Raw genomic sequence first — 18,212 nt, forward strand, 5'->3', positions numbered from 1 at the left:
GGTCAAAATGTTTCTGCACATAATGATGTAGTCATTTAGCCTTCAACAAGTTTCATTCAAGGACAGTGAATATAAATAACAAATTTGACACCAATTAGTTGAGATTACCTCTTGCGATCACGCATAGCGCCCTCTTTTGTTTCTTTCAGGGCAGCCTCGAGTGACTTGACTCTCTCTGAGGTTGCGCGTAGACGTTTCTCAAGCTTCGGCAGCTCACAGCGTAGGTCGGCGTTATCACGGACAAGCTGGTAACGACAATTAAAAGAAAAATAGTGAGCATAGATGGTTGAAAATAAACAGAATAAATGCCAGATTAATTTGTTGCCTGTGTATTTATACATTTGATATTTCCTTTTTTTTTTATTTTATTTAGTAATGTTTTTAATGACTATTTTCGTAAACTGTACATTTTGGCTTTTAGCCGCTGTATTGCAGTGTTTTAATAAATAAACCATGAAACCAATAAATATCCTTTTTAATCACAAATGAAAAACAAAACTTGAAGCCAATTACATGCTTGTCGATTAACTCTTTCAGTGCCAAGGTCATAACAAGTATGATTTATTTTATAAATTCCGAAAGTGCCATTATTGTACATGTATATGTCCATCTTTTGTATGAACTCAATCATACATGTACTACCAATAATATACATGCTATCACAAGAGGACATTATCACTCAAGAACATGAAGAAACAGCATTATCTTTGTAATGTACATGTACCAAGGCAAAATAAAGCCAGCAAGATACATTGTAAAGGACAATTTGTTTGGTGAGAAAGACATTAATGGTCCAATAACGAATTATCGAAAAGCTCACAAAGGTGAGCATTTTAGATTCAAAACGCAAAACAAAAGTTGGCACTAAAAGAGTTAAGTGATAGTTTTTTAACTGAGTTGGACTATTCTTGCCATAGAGGGCTCCCTACAAGATGGCTGCCCCCGGTGACTCACCTGCTTGTGTACTTTAGTCAGCTGTTCCAGATTATTCTCCAGGAAGGAGATCTTCTGTTTCTGTGCCTGGCTGCCTCCTGCATCGTCGTCCCGATCGCTGCCCTCGAGGGCTTTCTTGACTCGGTTCTGCAGATCCTGCACAAAGAGTTTACGCAGGTTGTGCAGCGTCTGAAGCTCCTTGGCCTGATGGGAAAGGTCAAAGGTCATAGATTTGATTGCCGTCAGGGGTGCGTTTTCGCAGCTGTTTCAGACATTGGCAAGTGATTAACCAATGGCCAAATCAACCGAAACAATTATTGGTTACAGCTGCGACAACATACCCTAAGAATCGTCTGAACAATTACTCCAATTTAAAGGCAGTGGACACTATTGGTAATAACTCAAAATAATTATTATCATAAAACCTTACGTGGTTACCAGTAATGGGGAGAGGTTGATAGTATAAAACGTTGTGAGAAACGGCTCCTTCTGAAGTGACGTAGTTTTCGAGAAAGAAGTAATTTTCCACAAATTTTATTTCCAGGCCTCAGATTTAGAATTTGAGCTCTCAAAATCAAGCATCTGAAAGCACACAACTTCGTGTGAAAAGGTGCTACCACTACCTTCATTGTTTTATCTAACTTAAAGCAACTCGTGTCAACAATATAATATACTTACCACTGTTTCTTCCAGACCCTTCAAGTCTTGCTTAGCTTGTTCCCTTCGGTCAGCTTGTTGACTGAAAGTAAAAACATTTAATAATACATCAGATCTAAATATGACTTAACCACAAGAACATGAAATCGATGCTCTAAACCACTCGACCATGACATCATACAACATCACAGAGGTACAATACTTTTCATATACATGTACACACCTGAGTTCATTGAGTTTACGGGATTTTTCTGTTTCTTCTTGCTTCAGTTTCTCGTAATCCAGGTGAAGTTTCTCCTGCTGTAGAGTCAGATTCTGATTCAAGCTAAAAATGAAAGAAAACACAATTTTTTTGTTAGCCTTTTACTTGTAACCTTAAGATTCTGTATATAGAAAGGTTTGTGGTAACACCATGTAATTACATCACGAATTACACCATCTAGTTTCTGCCTTCGTGCATCACCAATCCACCTCCACAGTACTTAAGCAGCATGCAGCATCAGATTCCAGCTTTCTCCAGAAGACGATCAGAGCATACTGATCGAAACGTCGGGTTGAAACCAACGGTTTTTTTCAGAACCACCCCAACTAATTAGAGATGGTCATTACATGGTATTACCGCAAACCTTTCTATGTCGTATTTCCACCATGCAAAGTTTCAAATCCTACCTAAAGATTCTGGTTGACCTTAGAAGTTCTGAGCAATCAAATTGAAACCAAAGAATTTATTTAAAGCAAGACCGATCTACATGTAGATAGATTCAGATATATTAAGAAAGCAAACACAATTGTTCTGTTTTTTTTTAACTTGCCAAGTATTTTTAACCTCTGTGAAGCGCCCCCGGAACTTTAATAATAATAATAAGAAGAAGAAGAACACTTATAGTGCATCGGTATCCACCACAAGTGATGCTCATGGCGCAAGGAAGAAACACAAAACTTGTGAAAAGCAGCTGTGAAAAAGTGAGGGCCTCTTTGAACTTATGAATAGAAGACATTATTGGGGAAAAACCAGTAACGAAGAAGTGGATGATCTAAGACATTTAGAAAGATTGGAACAGGTAATTAATTGACAGATCCATGTAAAGAATAAAAACAAGCAGAACTTGAAAATGGACTTACTCTTTGAGTTCTTCAATCTGGTGTTCCTTCTCTGAGATTTCCGTTCTGAGACTAGTCAGGAGTTGGTGATGAGCTTCCCGATGCTTCTCCATCTGAGCTTCCATCTTAGCCTTCAGTTCCTTGGCCGATTCCTCACTCTCCCTAGCTTTGTCTTCCAGAGCCTTCCCTTCCAACGTTTTCTTTTGGGCGGCTGCTAGGAAAACCAAACAAAAGCACAGTTGAACAACTCCTCTGAATAATAATAATAGTATTACTACGTTCTTAAAACACAGAGCTTTATCCCACCCCTGACGTAACAAGACGCTCAGAGTTATAACCTGCAAGGTATGTGGAGCTACGTGTTGAAGTATGAGACCTATTCCTTTATAGCACCGTGTAATGGTTTATGCAGCCAATTAAACCAAGAACACCAGGGCGAACCCCTTCTTTTTTCAATAAGTACACAGGTTCTTTTTATGTGCTGTACACAACACCCATGATCAACGGTTTTTCATCCCATCCAAAGGACGGAGCAATGGTTAAGTGTCTTACTTAAAGACCTCAGTGTCAAGACCAGGTTTGTACCCACAGTCTGCTGATCAGAAACACCAGGACCCAACTTCATAGAGCTGCTAAGCACAAAAATTTGCTTAGCATGAAATTTCTTCCTTGATGAAAACAGGATTACCAACCAAATTTCCATTTATTGCATATTGCTTGTTACTGGTATTCAGCCATGTCAGCTGTTGTTTGCTTATTCTGAAAATCTTGTGAGAATTTGGTTGGTAATCTTGTTTTTTTGAAGGAAGAAATTTCATGCTAAGCAAATTTTTGTGCTAAGCAGCTCTATGAAATTTGGCCCTGAACTTGAGTCTAGTACTGTCAACCGCTAAGCCATGTCATACCACAAAAAGACAGTTTGCTCTTCTTCGGAAATCACTATGTCTGGTTTCAGCCTCACCTTGTGAATTGACTTGCTCCAGCTGCTCATTCAGAATGTCCAGTTTGTCCTCCAGACTCTGTTTCTTAAACTCTACTTCACGGAGATTCTCACTCACTGTTTTGATTTTAGCTTCATGCTGTTTAAAACAATTTTACACAGTTTATAAATAGTTTTTAAAGAATTAAAAATATAAAATAAGAAACAGTTACACACTTTGGTCAAAACTTTAAAAATATTTTCAAATGAGTTGACAATTTTTTTCACAAAAAAGCTTCTTGGCGCTAGTTACTCCCCCATGACACCTGACCTGTCTCCCTTGACCCCCAACCTGACTCTTCCTTACCTGCGAGATAAGCATCCTGCAAGAATCCAGTTCCTTCTCTTCTTCTTCCAGCTTCTTGGCGCTAGTGGATGATGTCATCTCTAAGACCTTACAGCGTTGATGGAGCGTCTTGACTTCAGTCTTCATCTTACTAACGTACAGACGAGCCATGGTGAACTCCTCGTCTACCTTGTCAATATTCTCAACATTCAGCTGAAGATGGGACGAACAAAGAAAGCCTTATAAGAAGTTGGAGTTTCTGGTTAAGATTAAGCAATGGTGAACGTCGTCGGCTTAGTACTATGAGGTCATTGATTTTAATTTGATAGCCATAGTTATGTTTAAACAAAAATTGTAATAAATTTAAAGAACTTAATCAAATACATGTACATTCAATATATCTTTGACCCATCCCCTCCCCGCCCTATCTCCTTTCCAACCCCATACCTTCATATCAGCTACATTTCACCCCAGTGTACACCACCAAACTCCCCAAGATCCTTATCCAATCCTTATCCCATCCTTATCCCATCCCCTCCCCGCCCTATCTCCTTTCCAACCCCATACCTTCATATCAGCTACATTTCACCCCAGTGTACACCACCAAACTCCCCAAGATCCTTATCCAATCCTTATCCCATCCTTAACCCATCCCCTCCCCACCCGATCTCCATTCCACCCTCCCATACCTTCATGTCAGCTACATTTCCTCCCAGCACACCACCAAACTCCCCAAGATCCTTATCCCATCCTTATCCAATCCTTATCCCATCCTTATCCCATCGTTAACCCATCCTTATCCCATCTCCTCCCCACCATATCTCCATTCCACCCTCCCATACCTTCATATCAGCTACATTTCCTCCCAGCACACCACCAATCTCCCCTAGATCCTTCAGCAAGCTTGTCATCATCTCAGTAGTCCTTTGTCGTTGATGTTGCTCAACTTCTTGAACTTTCTCCAACTGTGCCGTGATGATATTCAGGGAATTCTGAATAAAGAAGGCACACAAACACTTCAGTTACACTACTATGCTTTTATGTTGTGTTATCGTTTAGCTTTCACGAACGACTTTGCTGGGTTCGAAACGTCATGACATACAAACAAAATATAAAATGAGTAGGGTAGATGGCCTTAGCTTTCAATCCAAACCGGACCTTCTTCAGAGGTTTAAACTAGAACAAACAAATACATCCATTTATAGAAAAAAAAGAGGGGAAGGGGATGTAGGGAAGGATCCAGAAAAAAAACCAGAAAAATTATAGTCAATCAAAGTTTCTTCAAAGAAAACAAACCCATGGGTTTTTTTTTGTACTTGTTTATGGCTCTGTAGAAGGTCCAGTTCTGATCAAAAGCTAAGGCCATCTACCCTACTCATTTTAAGTGGCGGCTATCCGCTGTTGGATATCAATAATAAATAAATAAAATAAACATTAAAAAAAAATATATTTAATCACAAACAAATGTAGCAAAACTTTCTTTAAAATTTCAAAACCTAATCACTAAAATCTGATATCTACTTTTACATCTGAAAATGAGTACGATTTCTTTTTAAAATTGATGTTACTCAGTGAGTACTCACCAGTTTTTCACCAACTTCCTCCGTCAATGACTCATTAGAGCGGGCCTTATCCTCGAGTTCCTTAGACTTCTCGTCGTAGTTGACAGCCATCTCCTCCAAGGCTTGCAAGACTTCCTTAGCCTCTTCCTTAGCAGCCATGTTCTCCGTATCGAGACGAGTCATCTGAGTTTGAAGATACTCACACTCCCTCCGGATTGAGGAAAGAAGCTCTTCTTGGTCCAGCATCTGCTCCTTGAGTTTCTCGGTCAGACGGGATTGGCTGTCGATCTCGCTGTCCTGATGTTCAGAGAAAAAATGGGTGAAACATTAATACATTGCATGTCAAAATATGAATTATTATAATGTCATCATTTAAGGGTTCTTTGTTGAATTCATATTGTTGATAGATGTTTTTCTTGTATACATTGCTGACCTGTGTCTGGTCGTTCTTGTCCATTGTTTGTTTGTCTGTCTAGGTTACTACTTTCATTGTAAGCAGTTTGTACAGCGAACCTTCTGGATTACACCTGTCCTTTCATTTGTTCTACCTGGAGTGAAGCTGTTAAGCAGAAAATTCTGCAAAGCATTTTTTGGCTAGACAAGGGGGGTAGCAGTCGCAGCAACAATAATCTTATGTTTGCTAAAAAGCAAAAGTTTTTCCTGCTAAGCAAGTTTTTGTGCAAACAAATGTAGCCCCAAGCCCTGTGAACGTCTCCCATGGTTTCTCCAACACCAAATTTCACACAAGGTAAGTTAGCGCCAAAAAAAAAACTTGTCCTGGACAGTACTTATCTGCTGGTTAACCTAGACTAATATTGACAAGGGACCTTACCTTTTCATCGAGTTGTTCAAACAGCTTAGCTCTCTCCTCCTCCCATTTAAGACGTTCTTCTTCAGAGACAGATACAGTCACTGTTTGTACCGTGGGTGGCATCAATTCCTTCAAGATGTTCTGGTTCTTGTTGCCTTGCTCATTCTCTGGTACAGACTCCCCTGAAAATTAACAACCAGAAATGCCTTGTAAAACGTTTGGACAGAAGCGCATTCTGCTCTACAGGCCAGGCTCAAAGTGGATGATACCCATGCCTAAATCCTCGACATCCTTTTTTCCTTGACTTTGCTAAGCGCCTCACAATAGGCAACTAGAATTATGGCATTCTACAATTTAATGCCTGATGGTCGACTGGTTGATTGATTGATTGATTGATTTATGATGTGCGTTTTATTTGTCACTTGATAAATCCAGAAGTAGGAATGTGATAATAATAAAACGCTTTGTGAACAGCCCTGATAATTCGCACAGGCAACAGAGGTAATCGTCCCAGGTCATCGCCTTGCTTATAGAAGTGCCCTTTTACCATGGTGCCCTCTTTCAAATACAGAGAATCGGCCTGCAACATATATCAGTAATTTTCTAGGTACAATCTAAGGAAATTTATCCTACCACCACGCCATCTGCGTAGCTCGGCTTCTGTCGCTTGTAGCTGAGTCCGTAATTTATTCACTTTCTCTTTTTCCTTCTCGTATCGGTTACGCCATTCCTCGGCCGTCAACTCGATGTTCACAGTCACCGTGTTCTTGACCGTCTTGGCTCTGAAATACAGGAAAAAAAAGATCCCAGCGATGTCATGACATCCGAGTTAGGATGAATTACTCATAATAACTTAAATTCACTTGTCTTAACTTCTGAATCTGGATAATAAATATTCTCAGCGCTCTAATTAGAACGAAACGAGAAGAGAAGATGATGAAGAAATTTAAGTTTTAGATGTGGGAGGAAAACCCCACAGAATTATTCAAGGGAGCAACCCATGCAGTCAAGTAGAGGCTCAATCAAAACAAACACCACATAGTGACCCCAGTGGGATTCGAACCACTGTCCCAGAGGTGGAAGGTGAGCTTTCCATAGATGCCCAAACAGTACCACTGTATCATGTCCGCCATAGAATTTTACTGCGTATCTCTTTGTGAAAAGAATGTAGGTCAAAGGCGCATGTACACGCAGGCTGGAGGCATTCACAACACCAACCTGACCGTCTAAGGATTAGCCTAAGTTTTTTAATAACTCCTAGGACAAGTGAAATTTGACCCCTGAGTTCTTTACCTCTGTCCGAACATGAGGGTTGATTTGGTCTCACAATCGTTGAACGAGGATGGAGAGCAGCAGATGACGATTGTTGTACGAGAGTTTCCTCCCAGAGATTCCTGCAGGATTCTCGTCATTTTACTGTCTCGATACGGGATGTGAGTTTTCTGGAAAAATATAAAATGAGAAGTCAAAAAGTAAAGTACAGAAAATGAAGGTTGCCTTGGGCCTGTAAGCATAAAAACTTGATAAACACAGAATGCTAAACAGAAACAGGTCACCAGCCAAAATCGCATTGTGTTTACATTGTTGTGACTGGTGCCCAACTCAATTTTTGCTCAGCAACAAAATTTTTGAAGCAGTATTTTCTGCTCAGCAGCTTTATGAAATTGGGCCTGATGTAGGCTCAAAGAAGGGCCCAATTTCATAGTGCTGCTTAGCGGCCGATTTTGTGCTTTCTCTGCAATTTTTATTTCATAGCGCTGCTAACCGTAGGCACAGGAAAAGGCATGCTAAACTTCCGGTGCTTACCGCACGAAAATAAATGACGTCACAATGCAAATCCATGGTAAACACGCAATATGGCCGCCCAATTTTTTCTGCTAACCTGAGAAATTTGCTTACCGTTAAGCAGCGCTATGAAATTGGGCCCAGATCTCTGGCGTAATTCACAAGCCTTGACGTCAGGTTTACAGGCTACCTTTAAAATAGCCTGTACATCTGACGTCAAACTTCGAGGCTCGTGAATAACGCCAGAGACCGGCCTCCAGCCGGAGTGTACATGCACCTTTGACCTACATTCTTTGCACATAGAGATACGCAGTCAAATTCACTGGCGGACATGATAGTACTGTTTGGGCATCTATGGAAATCTCATGTCACTGTGCACATACCCAATGATGTCATTGTATCCAATGGAATAATTGGATCCGAGTGGTAGGTACCTGTCTTTATCCTTGTCCAGTCTACCTTTAATATAGAGACATTGAGCCACGAGAGGGCAGCAGACAGCTAAAAAAAAGAAGAAGCAAGGTTTGAAGGAAGTGGTTAAGGACTCACCCTTCCGTCTGCTAAGGAAGAGATGACGTTCCCAAGGGCCGATAGAGACTTATTGATATTCTTCGCTTCATCCAGGACAGTTCCCTCCGCTCCTGTCTTGCTGACCTACAAAAGTATAAATATACATCAGACACATTTTTACATCCGAGGTAAAGTTCCTCCAGACAGATGTCAATAAGTTGTATTTTGTTCGGTTGAACTGGGTGAATATTTTGTATTAATTATAAGTTAGCAGAAATGTTGTGTTTGGTCACAACATCTGTTAACACCATTGAGTGTTCTGTTAACATTCAGCCGTCCCAGTCAACCTGCCCGGTTTATTTATCAACAATGAAAAGGTCTACAAATTTATGATATATTTGTGGGATTTCCTCGCAAGATAGTTGAACTCTCAAACTACAATTTTTGTTTTATTGAAAATAAAATAAATTGGGATTTTAAATTACTTGAGAATTGAAATGAGTACAGTGTTTATCAACTGAGCGTATTTCCCTGGTGTTCCGATCATGTAAATGTACACTATGTACAAGAGTGTGTACTAGAAACACTGCTCCTTGGATAAACAGAAATTTACATAAAAGGAAACCCTCATACTTCAAGGAACACGTTGCCTTGGATCGGTCGAGATGGTCTGTGAAAAGTGTTTGAAACCGTTTGTTATGAAATGCTTATGGTTAGAAAGATATTTTAAAAGTAGAATATAATGATCCAAACAAGTATCACTCGAAATTGCGTGGTTTTCTTTTTACCTCGTCAACAAACACGGTTGGCCATTTATGGGAGTCAAATTTTGTTCGCAAATGTTTGTTCGAAAAGTAAAAGGAAAACCATGCAATTTCGAGGCAAATTTGTGTGGATCATTGTATTGTACTTTTAAAACACCTTTCTAACCATATAAATTCTATAACAAACGGTTACAAACGCTTTTCAAAGACCAACTCGACCAATCCAAGGCAACCTGTTCCTTTCAGTGCTCTGAACTGACAGTCCTTCCAATGATTTACCTTTTCGCTACCAGCTAAATCCACCAAGTAGAGTTTTCCACTGAGTTTCTTCTGAGTTTCAACGTTTTCTTGTTTGACTTGGATCAGGAAGATGCTGTGACTACGGGAACTATGCTCATTCATGTCTGATGAAAGAAAAAAACGTGAAAAGTTAAACTCAAAATTTACATTTTCAACATTATTCATCCCCAAAAAGGTCATTACTTTTGAACTAAACACCATTAAAGTGTGTATAAAACCCAACAAGTCATTGTCCCCATTGTGACTCATTTTTGCAGAGCCCGTCACATATATCTTAAGATTTCAAACCCAACCTGGGTGTGGTGTTTTGAAGTATCAGACATTTACCTCCTACATGTACTACAAGATTTCTTCATGCAGACAGACTTAGCCTACTTGTGACCGCTATGTCTGTTGAATTTCATAACCTACTAGTGAGTGGTATTTGAAAGGACCAAACAACTACCTCAAAATACTCCACCCTTCAAAACCAACCAAATTGTGGTGTTTTGAAGTATCACACAACTACCTCATCATGCAAACAGACTTACTTGTGACGGCTATATGTCTGTTGGATTTCCCTTCATCAATAACCTCCATGACCTCATCAGGACTAGAGACAAAGCGCTCCGAAGCACCCTTCACATAAGGGACCCTGTTCTTATCCTCATGGACGGAGAGATTCGTCTTGGAAACTGTAAACAAACAAAAACAAAACATAAAAACCCTTTCCCAACTAAAGACACTGGACACTATAGGTAATTGTCAAAGACCAGTCTTCTCACTTGCTGTATCTCAACATATGCATAAAATAACCAACCGGTGAAAATTTGAGCTCAATTGGTCGTTGAAGTTGAGAGACAATAACGAAAGGAAAAAACACCCTTGTCACATGAAGTTGTGTGCTTTAAGATGATTGATTTTGAGACCAAAAATTCTAAATCTGAGGTCTCAAAATCAAATTCTCGAACACTATGTCACTTCAGAGGGAGCTGTTTCTAACAATATTTTATACTATCAACCACTCCCCATTACTCGTCACCAAGTAAGGTTCTATGCTAATAATTATTTTGAGTAATTACCAATAGGTCCACTGCCTTTAACCCTAATAACCATTCAGCATTTATTCTACAGGTCCTACACTAGTAGTAAATCGTTCACAGGAGTTAGAACTAAAAGTCATAGATTGGATTTTATGAATGTATGTATTATGCTGATTTATCAAACAAATTATAAAGGAAAGATACAATAAATGTTCCTTCCCAGGAGTTTCGAACTAGAAGTGGGGTCATAGATTGGATTTTTATGAATGTATTATCAACAAAATTATATAGAAAGATACAATAAACGTTTCAGCTAAATTTACGGCCATTAATTTTGGAATTGTTTACCAAAGTCTATGATAAGTTGTTTTAGTTTTAAACTTACCATCCAGTAAATCCCGAATGCGGTCCATGTAAATCTCAAAATAAGAAACCTGAAAGGGACAAAAACAAACCTCAGTTTAACTGATGATTAATAATCAATTATTCATTTTAATCGTCCAATCAAAAACTGACTACATATTTTTTAGAAAATTGTAAGAAATTGAACTCATGAATAATACATGAGTAAAGAGCAACTGGTCATTTGATTTGCCAATACTGAACTGGCTACAGTAATGCATGAGTTGAACTCATGAATAATGCATGAGCTTAATTAATGAATAATGCATGAGCTTAATTAATGAATAATGCATACCTTGATGTGGAACTCCAGGCTTTCATCCATCTGGTAAATGTGATTAAAGATGTCTTGAACAATACGAGGAATGATTCCCATGTACAAGTCATCATTGAGGACACCCTGTCAACAACAAAATCACATCAACATTACAACTTTAATATCGACATCATTTTTCAAGTTTCACAGATTTTAAATATTTATTGAGGTGATAAAAAGTATAAATTAAAACTTATCGTGGGAGTACAAATTAGGTGAGGTCTGTGGTAGCACCAAGTGTAAATCTCATTTGCGGTTGACAATCCAACACTTCGATCAGAAAGCATCTAAGGGCCGTTTTAAGTGTGTTCAGGCCTTGAACTTTGCTCTTGAAGGGGTACAGCAATTTTCTTCTTGTAAGGGCACTTCTATTAAAGGCAGTGGCCACTATTGGTAATTGTCAAAGACGAGCCTTCACAGTTGCTGTATCTCAACATATGCATAAAATAACAAACCTGTGAAAATTTGAGCTCAATCGGTCGTCAAATTTGCAAGATAATAATGAAAGAAAAAAACACCTCTGTCACACGAAGTTGTGTGCGTTTAGATGCTTGATTTCTAGACCTCAAGTTCTAAATCTGAGGTCCCGAAATCAAATTCGTGGAAAATTACTTCTTTCTCGAAAACTATGGCACTTCAGAGGGAGCCGTTTCTCACAATGTTTTATACTATCAACCTCTCCACATTACTCGTCACCAAGTAAGGTTTTATGCTAATAGTTATTTTGAGTAATTACCAATAGTGTCCACTGCCTTTAAGGAAATATAAATTTGTATTGTAACCTTGCAAAGGACACCACAGCAAAAGTACAGGGCACTACGGCAATCAATGTGGGTGCCATGGGTTCTTTTGAGCATGAGGCCTGCATGTTCATGAGGCAATTTATACAGACATGCAGCGGCAGAATGTCAAACAGAGGAAATTAAATCAATCTCACACTTTGTACTGTGTTTTTCAGTTCTCGATGATACAGTTTTTTTTACAGTGTGAGAAATCACAATTGAGGATACCAACAGGGAGCGTGCAAAATTGCTGGATGACAATGGGCGAAATCGTTCCCTGGACATTAAATTACCAATCATCATGAGAACTAGATCAGTTTAGAGTGGTTTTTATCTGTAAGTAAATAGGGAGTTGTAGTGTAATAGGGTGTTGACATAAGCTTTTAGAAACATTGCTAGCATGTTTCTGAGTCTGAATTATGCATAACCCTTCAGCTATGGGTATTATTATTTAGACCCTTTCACACGAGAGCACTTTAGCAAGTGTCCCTTGCTAAATTGTAGCATGGTTGTAAAATTTTACAAAATGTTTCTTGTGAGAAAGGACAACAATAGTTTCTACTGTCCAAGTTTTCTTGCAAAACATTTTCTAACATTGCTACATTTATGTACATACATCCTTGCGGCAGGGCATTAAATGTTTCCTTATACAATAATGGAGACAAACTATTATTTAAATGCCTGTCTACTTCCCTATTGGATAATTTGGTGGGTTATTTTGCACAATTGTTATTACAACATAGGAACAAGTTTCCCCCTAAATTTAATGAGAAGGGCAACCAGAACAACATGACCTCTCGTAAGACGACAGCAAGAACATTAGACACATGACTCGAACAGACAAATATTTTGAAAGAATCAATTAAATGATTCTCTGCTAAGCTTAATTGAAACTGAAGGCTGTCTTTGATTGCTTTAATGTAAATGTCAGGGAGAAAGGGAAGTCAAGATGCTGTCTTAAAGGGGAAGGCTAAGATACTGTCTTAAAGTGGAAGGCTTAGACGCTGTCTTAAAAGGGGCAGGCTAAGATGCTGTCTTAAAGAGGCAGGCTATGAAGCTGTCTTAAAGGGTAGATTAAGATGCTGTCTATAAGGGGAACTCTAAGATGCCGTCTTAAAGGGGAAGGCTAACATGCTGTCTTAAAGAGGAAGGCTGGCACGCTGTCTTAAAGGGGCAGTCTAGGATGCTGTTTAAAGGGGCAGTCTAAAATGCTGTCTTAAAGAGACAGTCTGAGATGCTGTCTTGCAGGGGGCTCAGATGCTGTCTTAATGGGACAGTCTGAGATGCTGTCTTACATGGGCAGGCTAAGATGCTGTCTAAAAGGGGCAGTCTGAGATGCTGTCTTAAAGGGGAAATCTAAGATGCTGCCTCTCCAAAGCCCAAGAACACAGCCACACCCTAATTAGTACCTCTCCCTCAAAACGGTCCACCAACCCTGTACACAGCCACCCAACTCATATAAACACCCTTATCCAAAACAGTCCATCACACAACCCAGCCAAAGAACCCAAGAACACAGTCCTACTCCAATCCAAGCCAAGACCTTCTCCACAAATAGACTAACACTGAACCCTGCCCCAAAACCCTCTCCAACCACCCAAGAACACGGCCTCAACCCTCCTTACAATCCACCTCATCCCGAACCCTTCTTCAAACCCTCCCCCATCCATACACGAGAGACCTCCGCTCACCCCCCCCCCCCCCTCAACCCCATCCATGTAACAGAATAAACACATCCATATGTCTCCAAGATTAGAATGCAACAAGATATCTTAATTATTGTCATCATCATCAACAAACTCAAGCATGACGAGATGAGACTGATTAACATAATTAATGATGAGGGTCAGCTACTCCCAGGGTAGTCGTTTTATTTACATCCACTGGTTTACACAGCCACCATTTCCAGACAAACAAATGTCAACACTGACTACTTTAAGTGCTAAGCTTGGAAACATATGTTAAGCCCTTTTCTGGAAAAAAAATTCACAGTGATAAATTTACGGGATTCTTACAGTAAAGTGCTATTCACACAACAGCAGTTTAACTGGGGTCCCTTGCTTGTTTTTATCATGGTTGTAAAATGTAGCAATGTTTGATAAGATTGTTCAAGACAGTGACCAATAGAAACAATTGTTGTCCTTTCACATAATGTACATTTTGTAAAATTTAGCAACCATGCTATAATTTAGCAAGGGACCCTGGCTAAATTGCTCTCGTGTGAAAGGGGCATTATAAGGTTCATGTTCTCCCAGGACAGTAATTTTATACTGTATCACTCCAGACAGTCAAACATCCAACACTGTCTACTTTAACTGTGGAGCTCGGATGCAGAAGTTAAGTCCTTTGCCCTTTTCTGGGAAATAATTCACAGCGATAATTTTACAGGACTCTGACAAGTTGGACAGGAAGGAAGATCTTGCAATTTATCTTGGGGGTTAAAAATTGAAAGATGGGTGGAACTGTACTTCTTATTCTAAAGGCAGTGGACACGATTGGTAATTACTCAAAATAATTATAATAACATAACACACTACTAGGTAACAGGTAAAGGGGAGCTGTTGATAGTATAAAACATTATGAGAAACGACTCCCTCTGAAGTAGCGTAGTTTTCGAGAAAGAAGTAATTTTCCAAGAATTTGATTTCGAGACATCAGAATTAGATTTCGAGCTCTCGAAATCAAGCATCTGGAAGCACACAATAAACTACATGTGACAAGGATGTTTTTTTCCATCATTATTATCTTACAACTTCGACGACCAAATCTGCCTAAATTTTTTACAGGTTTGTTATTTTATGCGTACAATGTATGTTGAGATACACCAAGTGAAAAGACTAGTCTTTGGCAATTACCAATAGTGTGCAGCGTCTTCAAGGAGGGATACATGTACATTTTATCTTTTTGGGACAGGCCAGAAGTTAGGAGATGAGAGGAGGGGGGGGGGGTAAGTGTATAAGAGGATACGAGGACGGGGAGGAAGGAAGAGGCGAGAAACGAGAAAGATGTGAAGAGATTTCTAGAATTACCTCCATAGTGAACGTCTTTCCACTGGATGTCTGCCCGTATGCAAATATAGTCCCATTGTACCCTTCCAAGACATCTGCAAAATAACAATACACAAATAATTATTCATTTCATAATTCTCGAAAAGATGAAGGAAGACTCACATAGGAATTTCAATTTGAAATTTTTAATTGATTAAATTCACATGAAGATGTTGAATGTAGAGTCGGCAGATGATAGCACATCCATTGCAACTAAGGGATTAATGGCACTGGATACTATTGGTTATTACTCAAAACAATTGTTAACATAAAAACCTTACTTGGTAACGAGCAATGGAGAGCTGTCGATAGTATAAAACATTATGAGAAACAGCTCCCTCTGATGTAACATAGTTTTTGAGAAAGAATTAAATTCTCACTAAAATATTTGAATTGAGGTCTCGAAATCAAGCATCTGAAAGCACACAGCTTGTGCGGCAAGGTGTTTTTTGTTCCAATATTCTCTCGCAACTTCGACAACCAAGTTAGTTTATTTTCATAGGTTTGTTATTTTACAAATTTATGTTAAATTTAGCATTTAAATTGACGTTCAGTTTTTACAGCTATATTGTCTGTTCATGGTAAAAGCAAAAAGCATTATGAACTTGCCCTATATCTATGTTCTTCTAAACATTCTAAACTGGGGCTTCCACACTTTGATCCTGGTGTAAACTGATGTTAAAACTAGTATTTAAATTGGCATTCAGTTTTTCACGCAATTGTAAAAAGCTCCATGGTAAAAGCAAATAGCATTATCATCTTGCCCTTCGTAGGTTCTACAAATAACTCTGAAGTGGGTTAGAGAAACACTTTATTTCCATTTATTGTGGAGTGTTTTGGTATGTTTTATTATGAATTTAGGTCACGCTGACAACCGTTCGTGCTCTGCATGTTTCATGAGAGTGTCTAGGAACTTCGAGTCACACGTGACAGATGGTTAGGAGAAAGAAATTGGCTTGGGTTTGCGTCACAGTGTCTGGGCATTTTAAATGAAGATACACATTAATCCCTGCAGATTGTGTGTTTGTTTTACCTCCTCGTCTGTTTGTATGGTATGTTAAATGTTTCTTTTCCTGTGAACTAAGGGTTTTACATTCTGACGACGATTCACTGAAGTGCTATGCACATGAACTTGCTTAGTTCAGAAAGTCTTTGCTTAGTGAAAGAGTTAACCAACTAGCTTTCCATGTGTTGTTTACTGTTCAAGACTCACTCGCTCAATTCTGTGCAGCAGTTTATTTGTTCTTGGCAATGTTTTAAAGGGGCAAGGCCATTTTTGTTTTTGTAAAGGGCATTTTCATTGGACAACCTGACAACCTTTTTGTCTCAGGGGAACTTTTGAAGATGCAAAGACCAGGGCCCAATTTCATGACTCTGCTTACCGTAAGCACAGAATCGGCGCTTACAGAAGCAGGGAATTCTGTGCTTACAGCAAGCCTATTTCACGGGTTAGCGGCGAATTTTGGCTACTGCGCATGCGTACTCCACGTTACTAGGCATTCTACGCTTACAAGGCTAGCGCAAAAATTTGGCGCTTGCACGTAAGCGGGGAATCGTGTTTGTAAGCGCAGAATTCGGCGGTAAGCAGAGCCATGAATTTGGGCCCTGGGCAACACAAGCAATGGCCTCCGTGGCCTCGACAATTTATGCTACACTAGACCTGCTCTGTGACGCTTTCTTTCATCATTTGTTTGAGGGTCTTTCAAATTCTAACCATCCCCAACCCGTAACAATCCTACAGCATGGTTCAAAAAATGTTTTTGATTCTGTTTGTTAGTTGAACTTAATGCTTTACATTGAATCAGGTATACATGCACCACCATACATAACGATAACAACGCAATGAGAAGGCATTCTATTGGTTGAATTGCTCAGCGCCGCACACGCTCATTCCACCAATCGAGGGGGTGCCTTGTCAAAGGCAGTGGACACTATTGGTAATTTCACAAGATAATTATTAGTATCAAACCTTTCTTTGTGACAAGTAATGGAGAGAGGTTGATGGTATAAAACATTGTGAGAAATGGCTCCCTCTGAAGTGACGTAGTTATCGAGAAAGAAGTAATTTTCCATGAATTTGATTTCGAGACCTCAAGTTTAGAATTTGAGGTCTCGAAATCAAGCATCTAAACGCACACAACTTCATGTGACAAGGGTGTTTTTTCTTTCATTATTATCTCGCAAGTTCGATGACCGATTGAGCTCAAATTTTTACAGGTTTGTTGTTTCATACATATGTTGAGATACACCAACTGTGAAGACTAGTCTTTAACAATTACCAATAGTGTCCACTGTCTTTAAAGTGATTGTTATTGTTTTTCGTTATCACTGCAGCGTGACTGGCCCTTGAGAGTTAAATTATCGAGGAGTTACAATAATATAGTGACTGGATTCTGTTGGAAATACAGAAAAAATGCCAGTTACATGTAATTTCGAATCTCAATCTCATAATTCATATCAGAGACTGTACAAAGTTACAGGAAACCCATCAAAGTATCAGTTTTACTATTAAAACACTTGTATGGACAGGTTTCTAATGCGCATAATAGTCCAACCTTGGAGCGATTTCAGTTTATTGTTTCGTTATCAACAACAGAGACATCTGCGCTATGTTCATGACATTCCTGGAACTAAAAATGGATTCATTTTTATCTGGTGGGAGTTTTGATCGATAAAGATATAGATTTTTGTATTCAGTTTGTATTCAAAGTGGAATAAATGATTGCTGTTGTTAGTGAACTAGGAAAACAAATAGGGAAAGATGTTTAAAACTGTATAAAGTACGTGTAGCTGATATTCGTTTTGTGTATAACTAAAGTTCACAATAAAAAAAAACTGTGGAAATTTCAAGAAGGTCGTGTATTTGAGATATCGCCAACAATCTGGCGCGGTTTGTCCACGCAGAAAGAATAATCCACAATTTTAACACACAATTTCAGAAGTGTTTCTGACAAA

General features: G+C 39.0%; 1 protein-coding gene across 3 annotated transcripts in view; it reads right to left on the bottom strand.

Annotated features, from left to right (window-relative positions):
- Positions 1–18,212, bottom strand: part of LOC139948604 (kinesin heavy chain-like) — a 48,263-nt gene that overhangs the window by 12,511 nt on the left and 17,540 nt on the right. For 2 of the 3 annotated variants that reach the window (XM_071946789.1, XM_071946787.1), the window contains exons 3-20: positions 15,240–15,313; positions 11,408–11,512; positions 11,096–11,144; positions 10,219–10,362; positions 9,668–9,792; positions 8,664–8,768; positions 7,623–7,771; positions 6,963–7,111; positions 6,351–6,511; positions 5,540–5,815; positions 4,799–4,948; positions 3,978–4,169; positions 3,653–3,770; positions 2,713–2,905; positions 1,814–1,915; positions 1,612–1,672; positions 955–1,137; positions 109–245 (exon numbers count right to left, since the gene is read on the bottom strand). In XM_071946789.1, the coding sequence (XP_071802890.1) occupies positions 109–245; positions 955–1,137; positions 1,612–1,672; positions 1,814–1,915; positions 2,713–2,905; positions 3,653–3,770; positions 3,978–4,169; positions 4,799–4,948; positions 5,540–5,815; positions 6,351–6,511; positions 6,963–7,111; positions 7,623–7,771; positions 8,664–8,768; positions 9,668–9,792; positions 10,219–10,362; positions 11,096–11,144; positions 11,408–11,512; positions 15,240–15,313 (2,473 nt within the window). The remainder of the gene's footprint in view (positions 1–108; positions 246–954; positions 1,138–1,611; positions 1,673–1,813; positions 1,916–2,712; positions 2,906–3,652; positions 3,771–3,977; positions 4,170–4,798; positions 4,949–5,539; positions 5,816–6,350; positions 6,512–6,962; positions 7,112–7,622; positions 7,772–8,663; positions 8,769–9,667; positions 9,793–10,218; positions 10,363–11,095; positions 11,145–11,407; positions 11,513–15,239; positions 15,314–18,212) is intronic. The other variant, XM_071946788.1, reaches the window with a different exon arrangement.

The sequence above is a fragment of the Asterias amurensis genome, chromosome 16 (genome assembly GCF_032118995.1).
Source record: "Asterias amurensis chromosome 16, ASM3211899v1".
NCBI classification, from domain to species: Eukaryota; Metazoa; Echinodermata; class Asteroidea; order Forcipulatida; family Asteriidae; genus Asterias; species Asterias amurensis.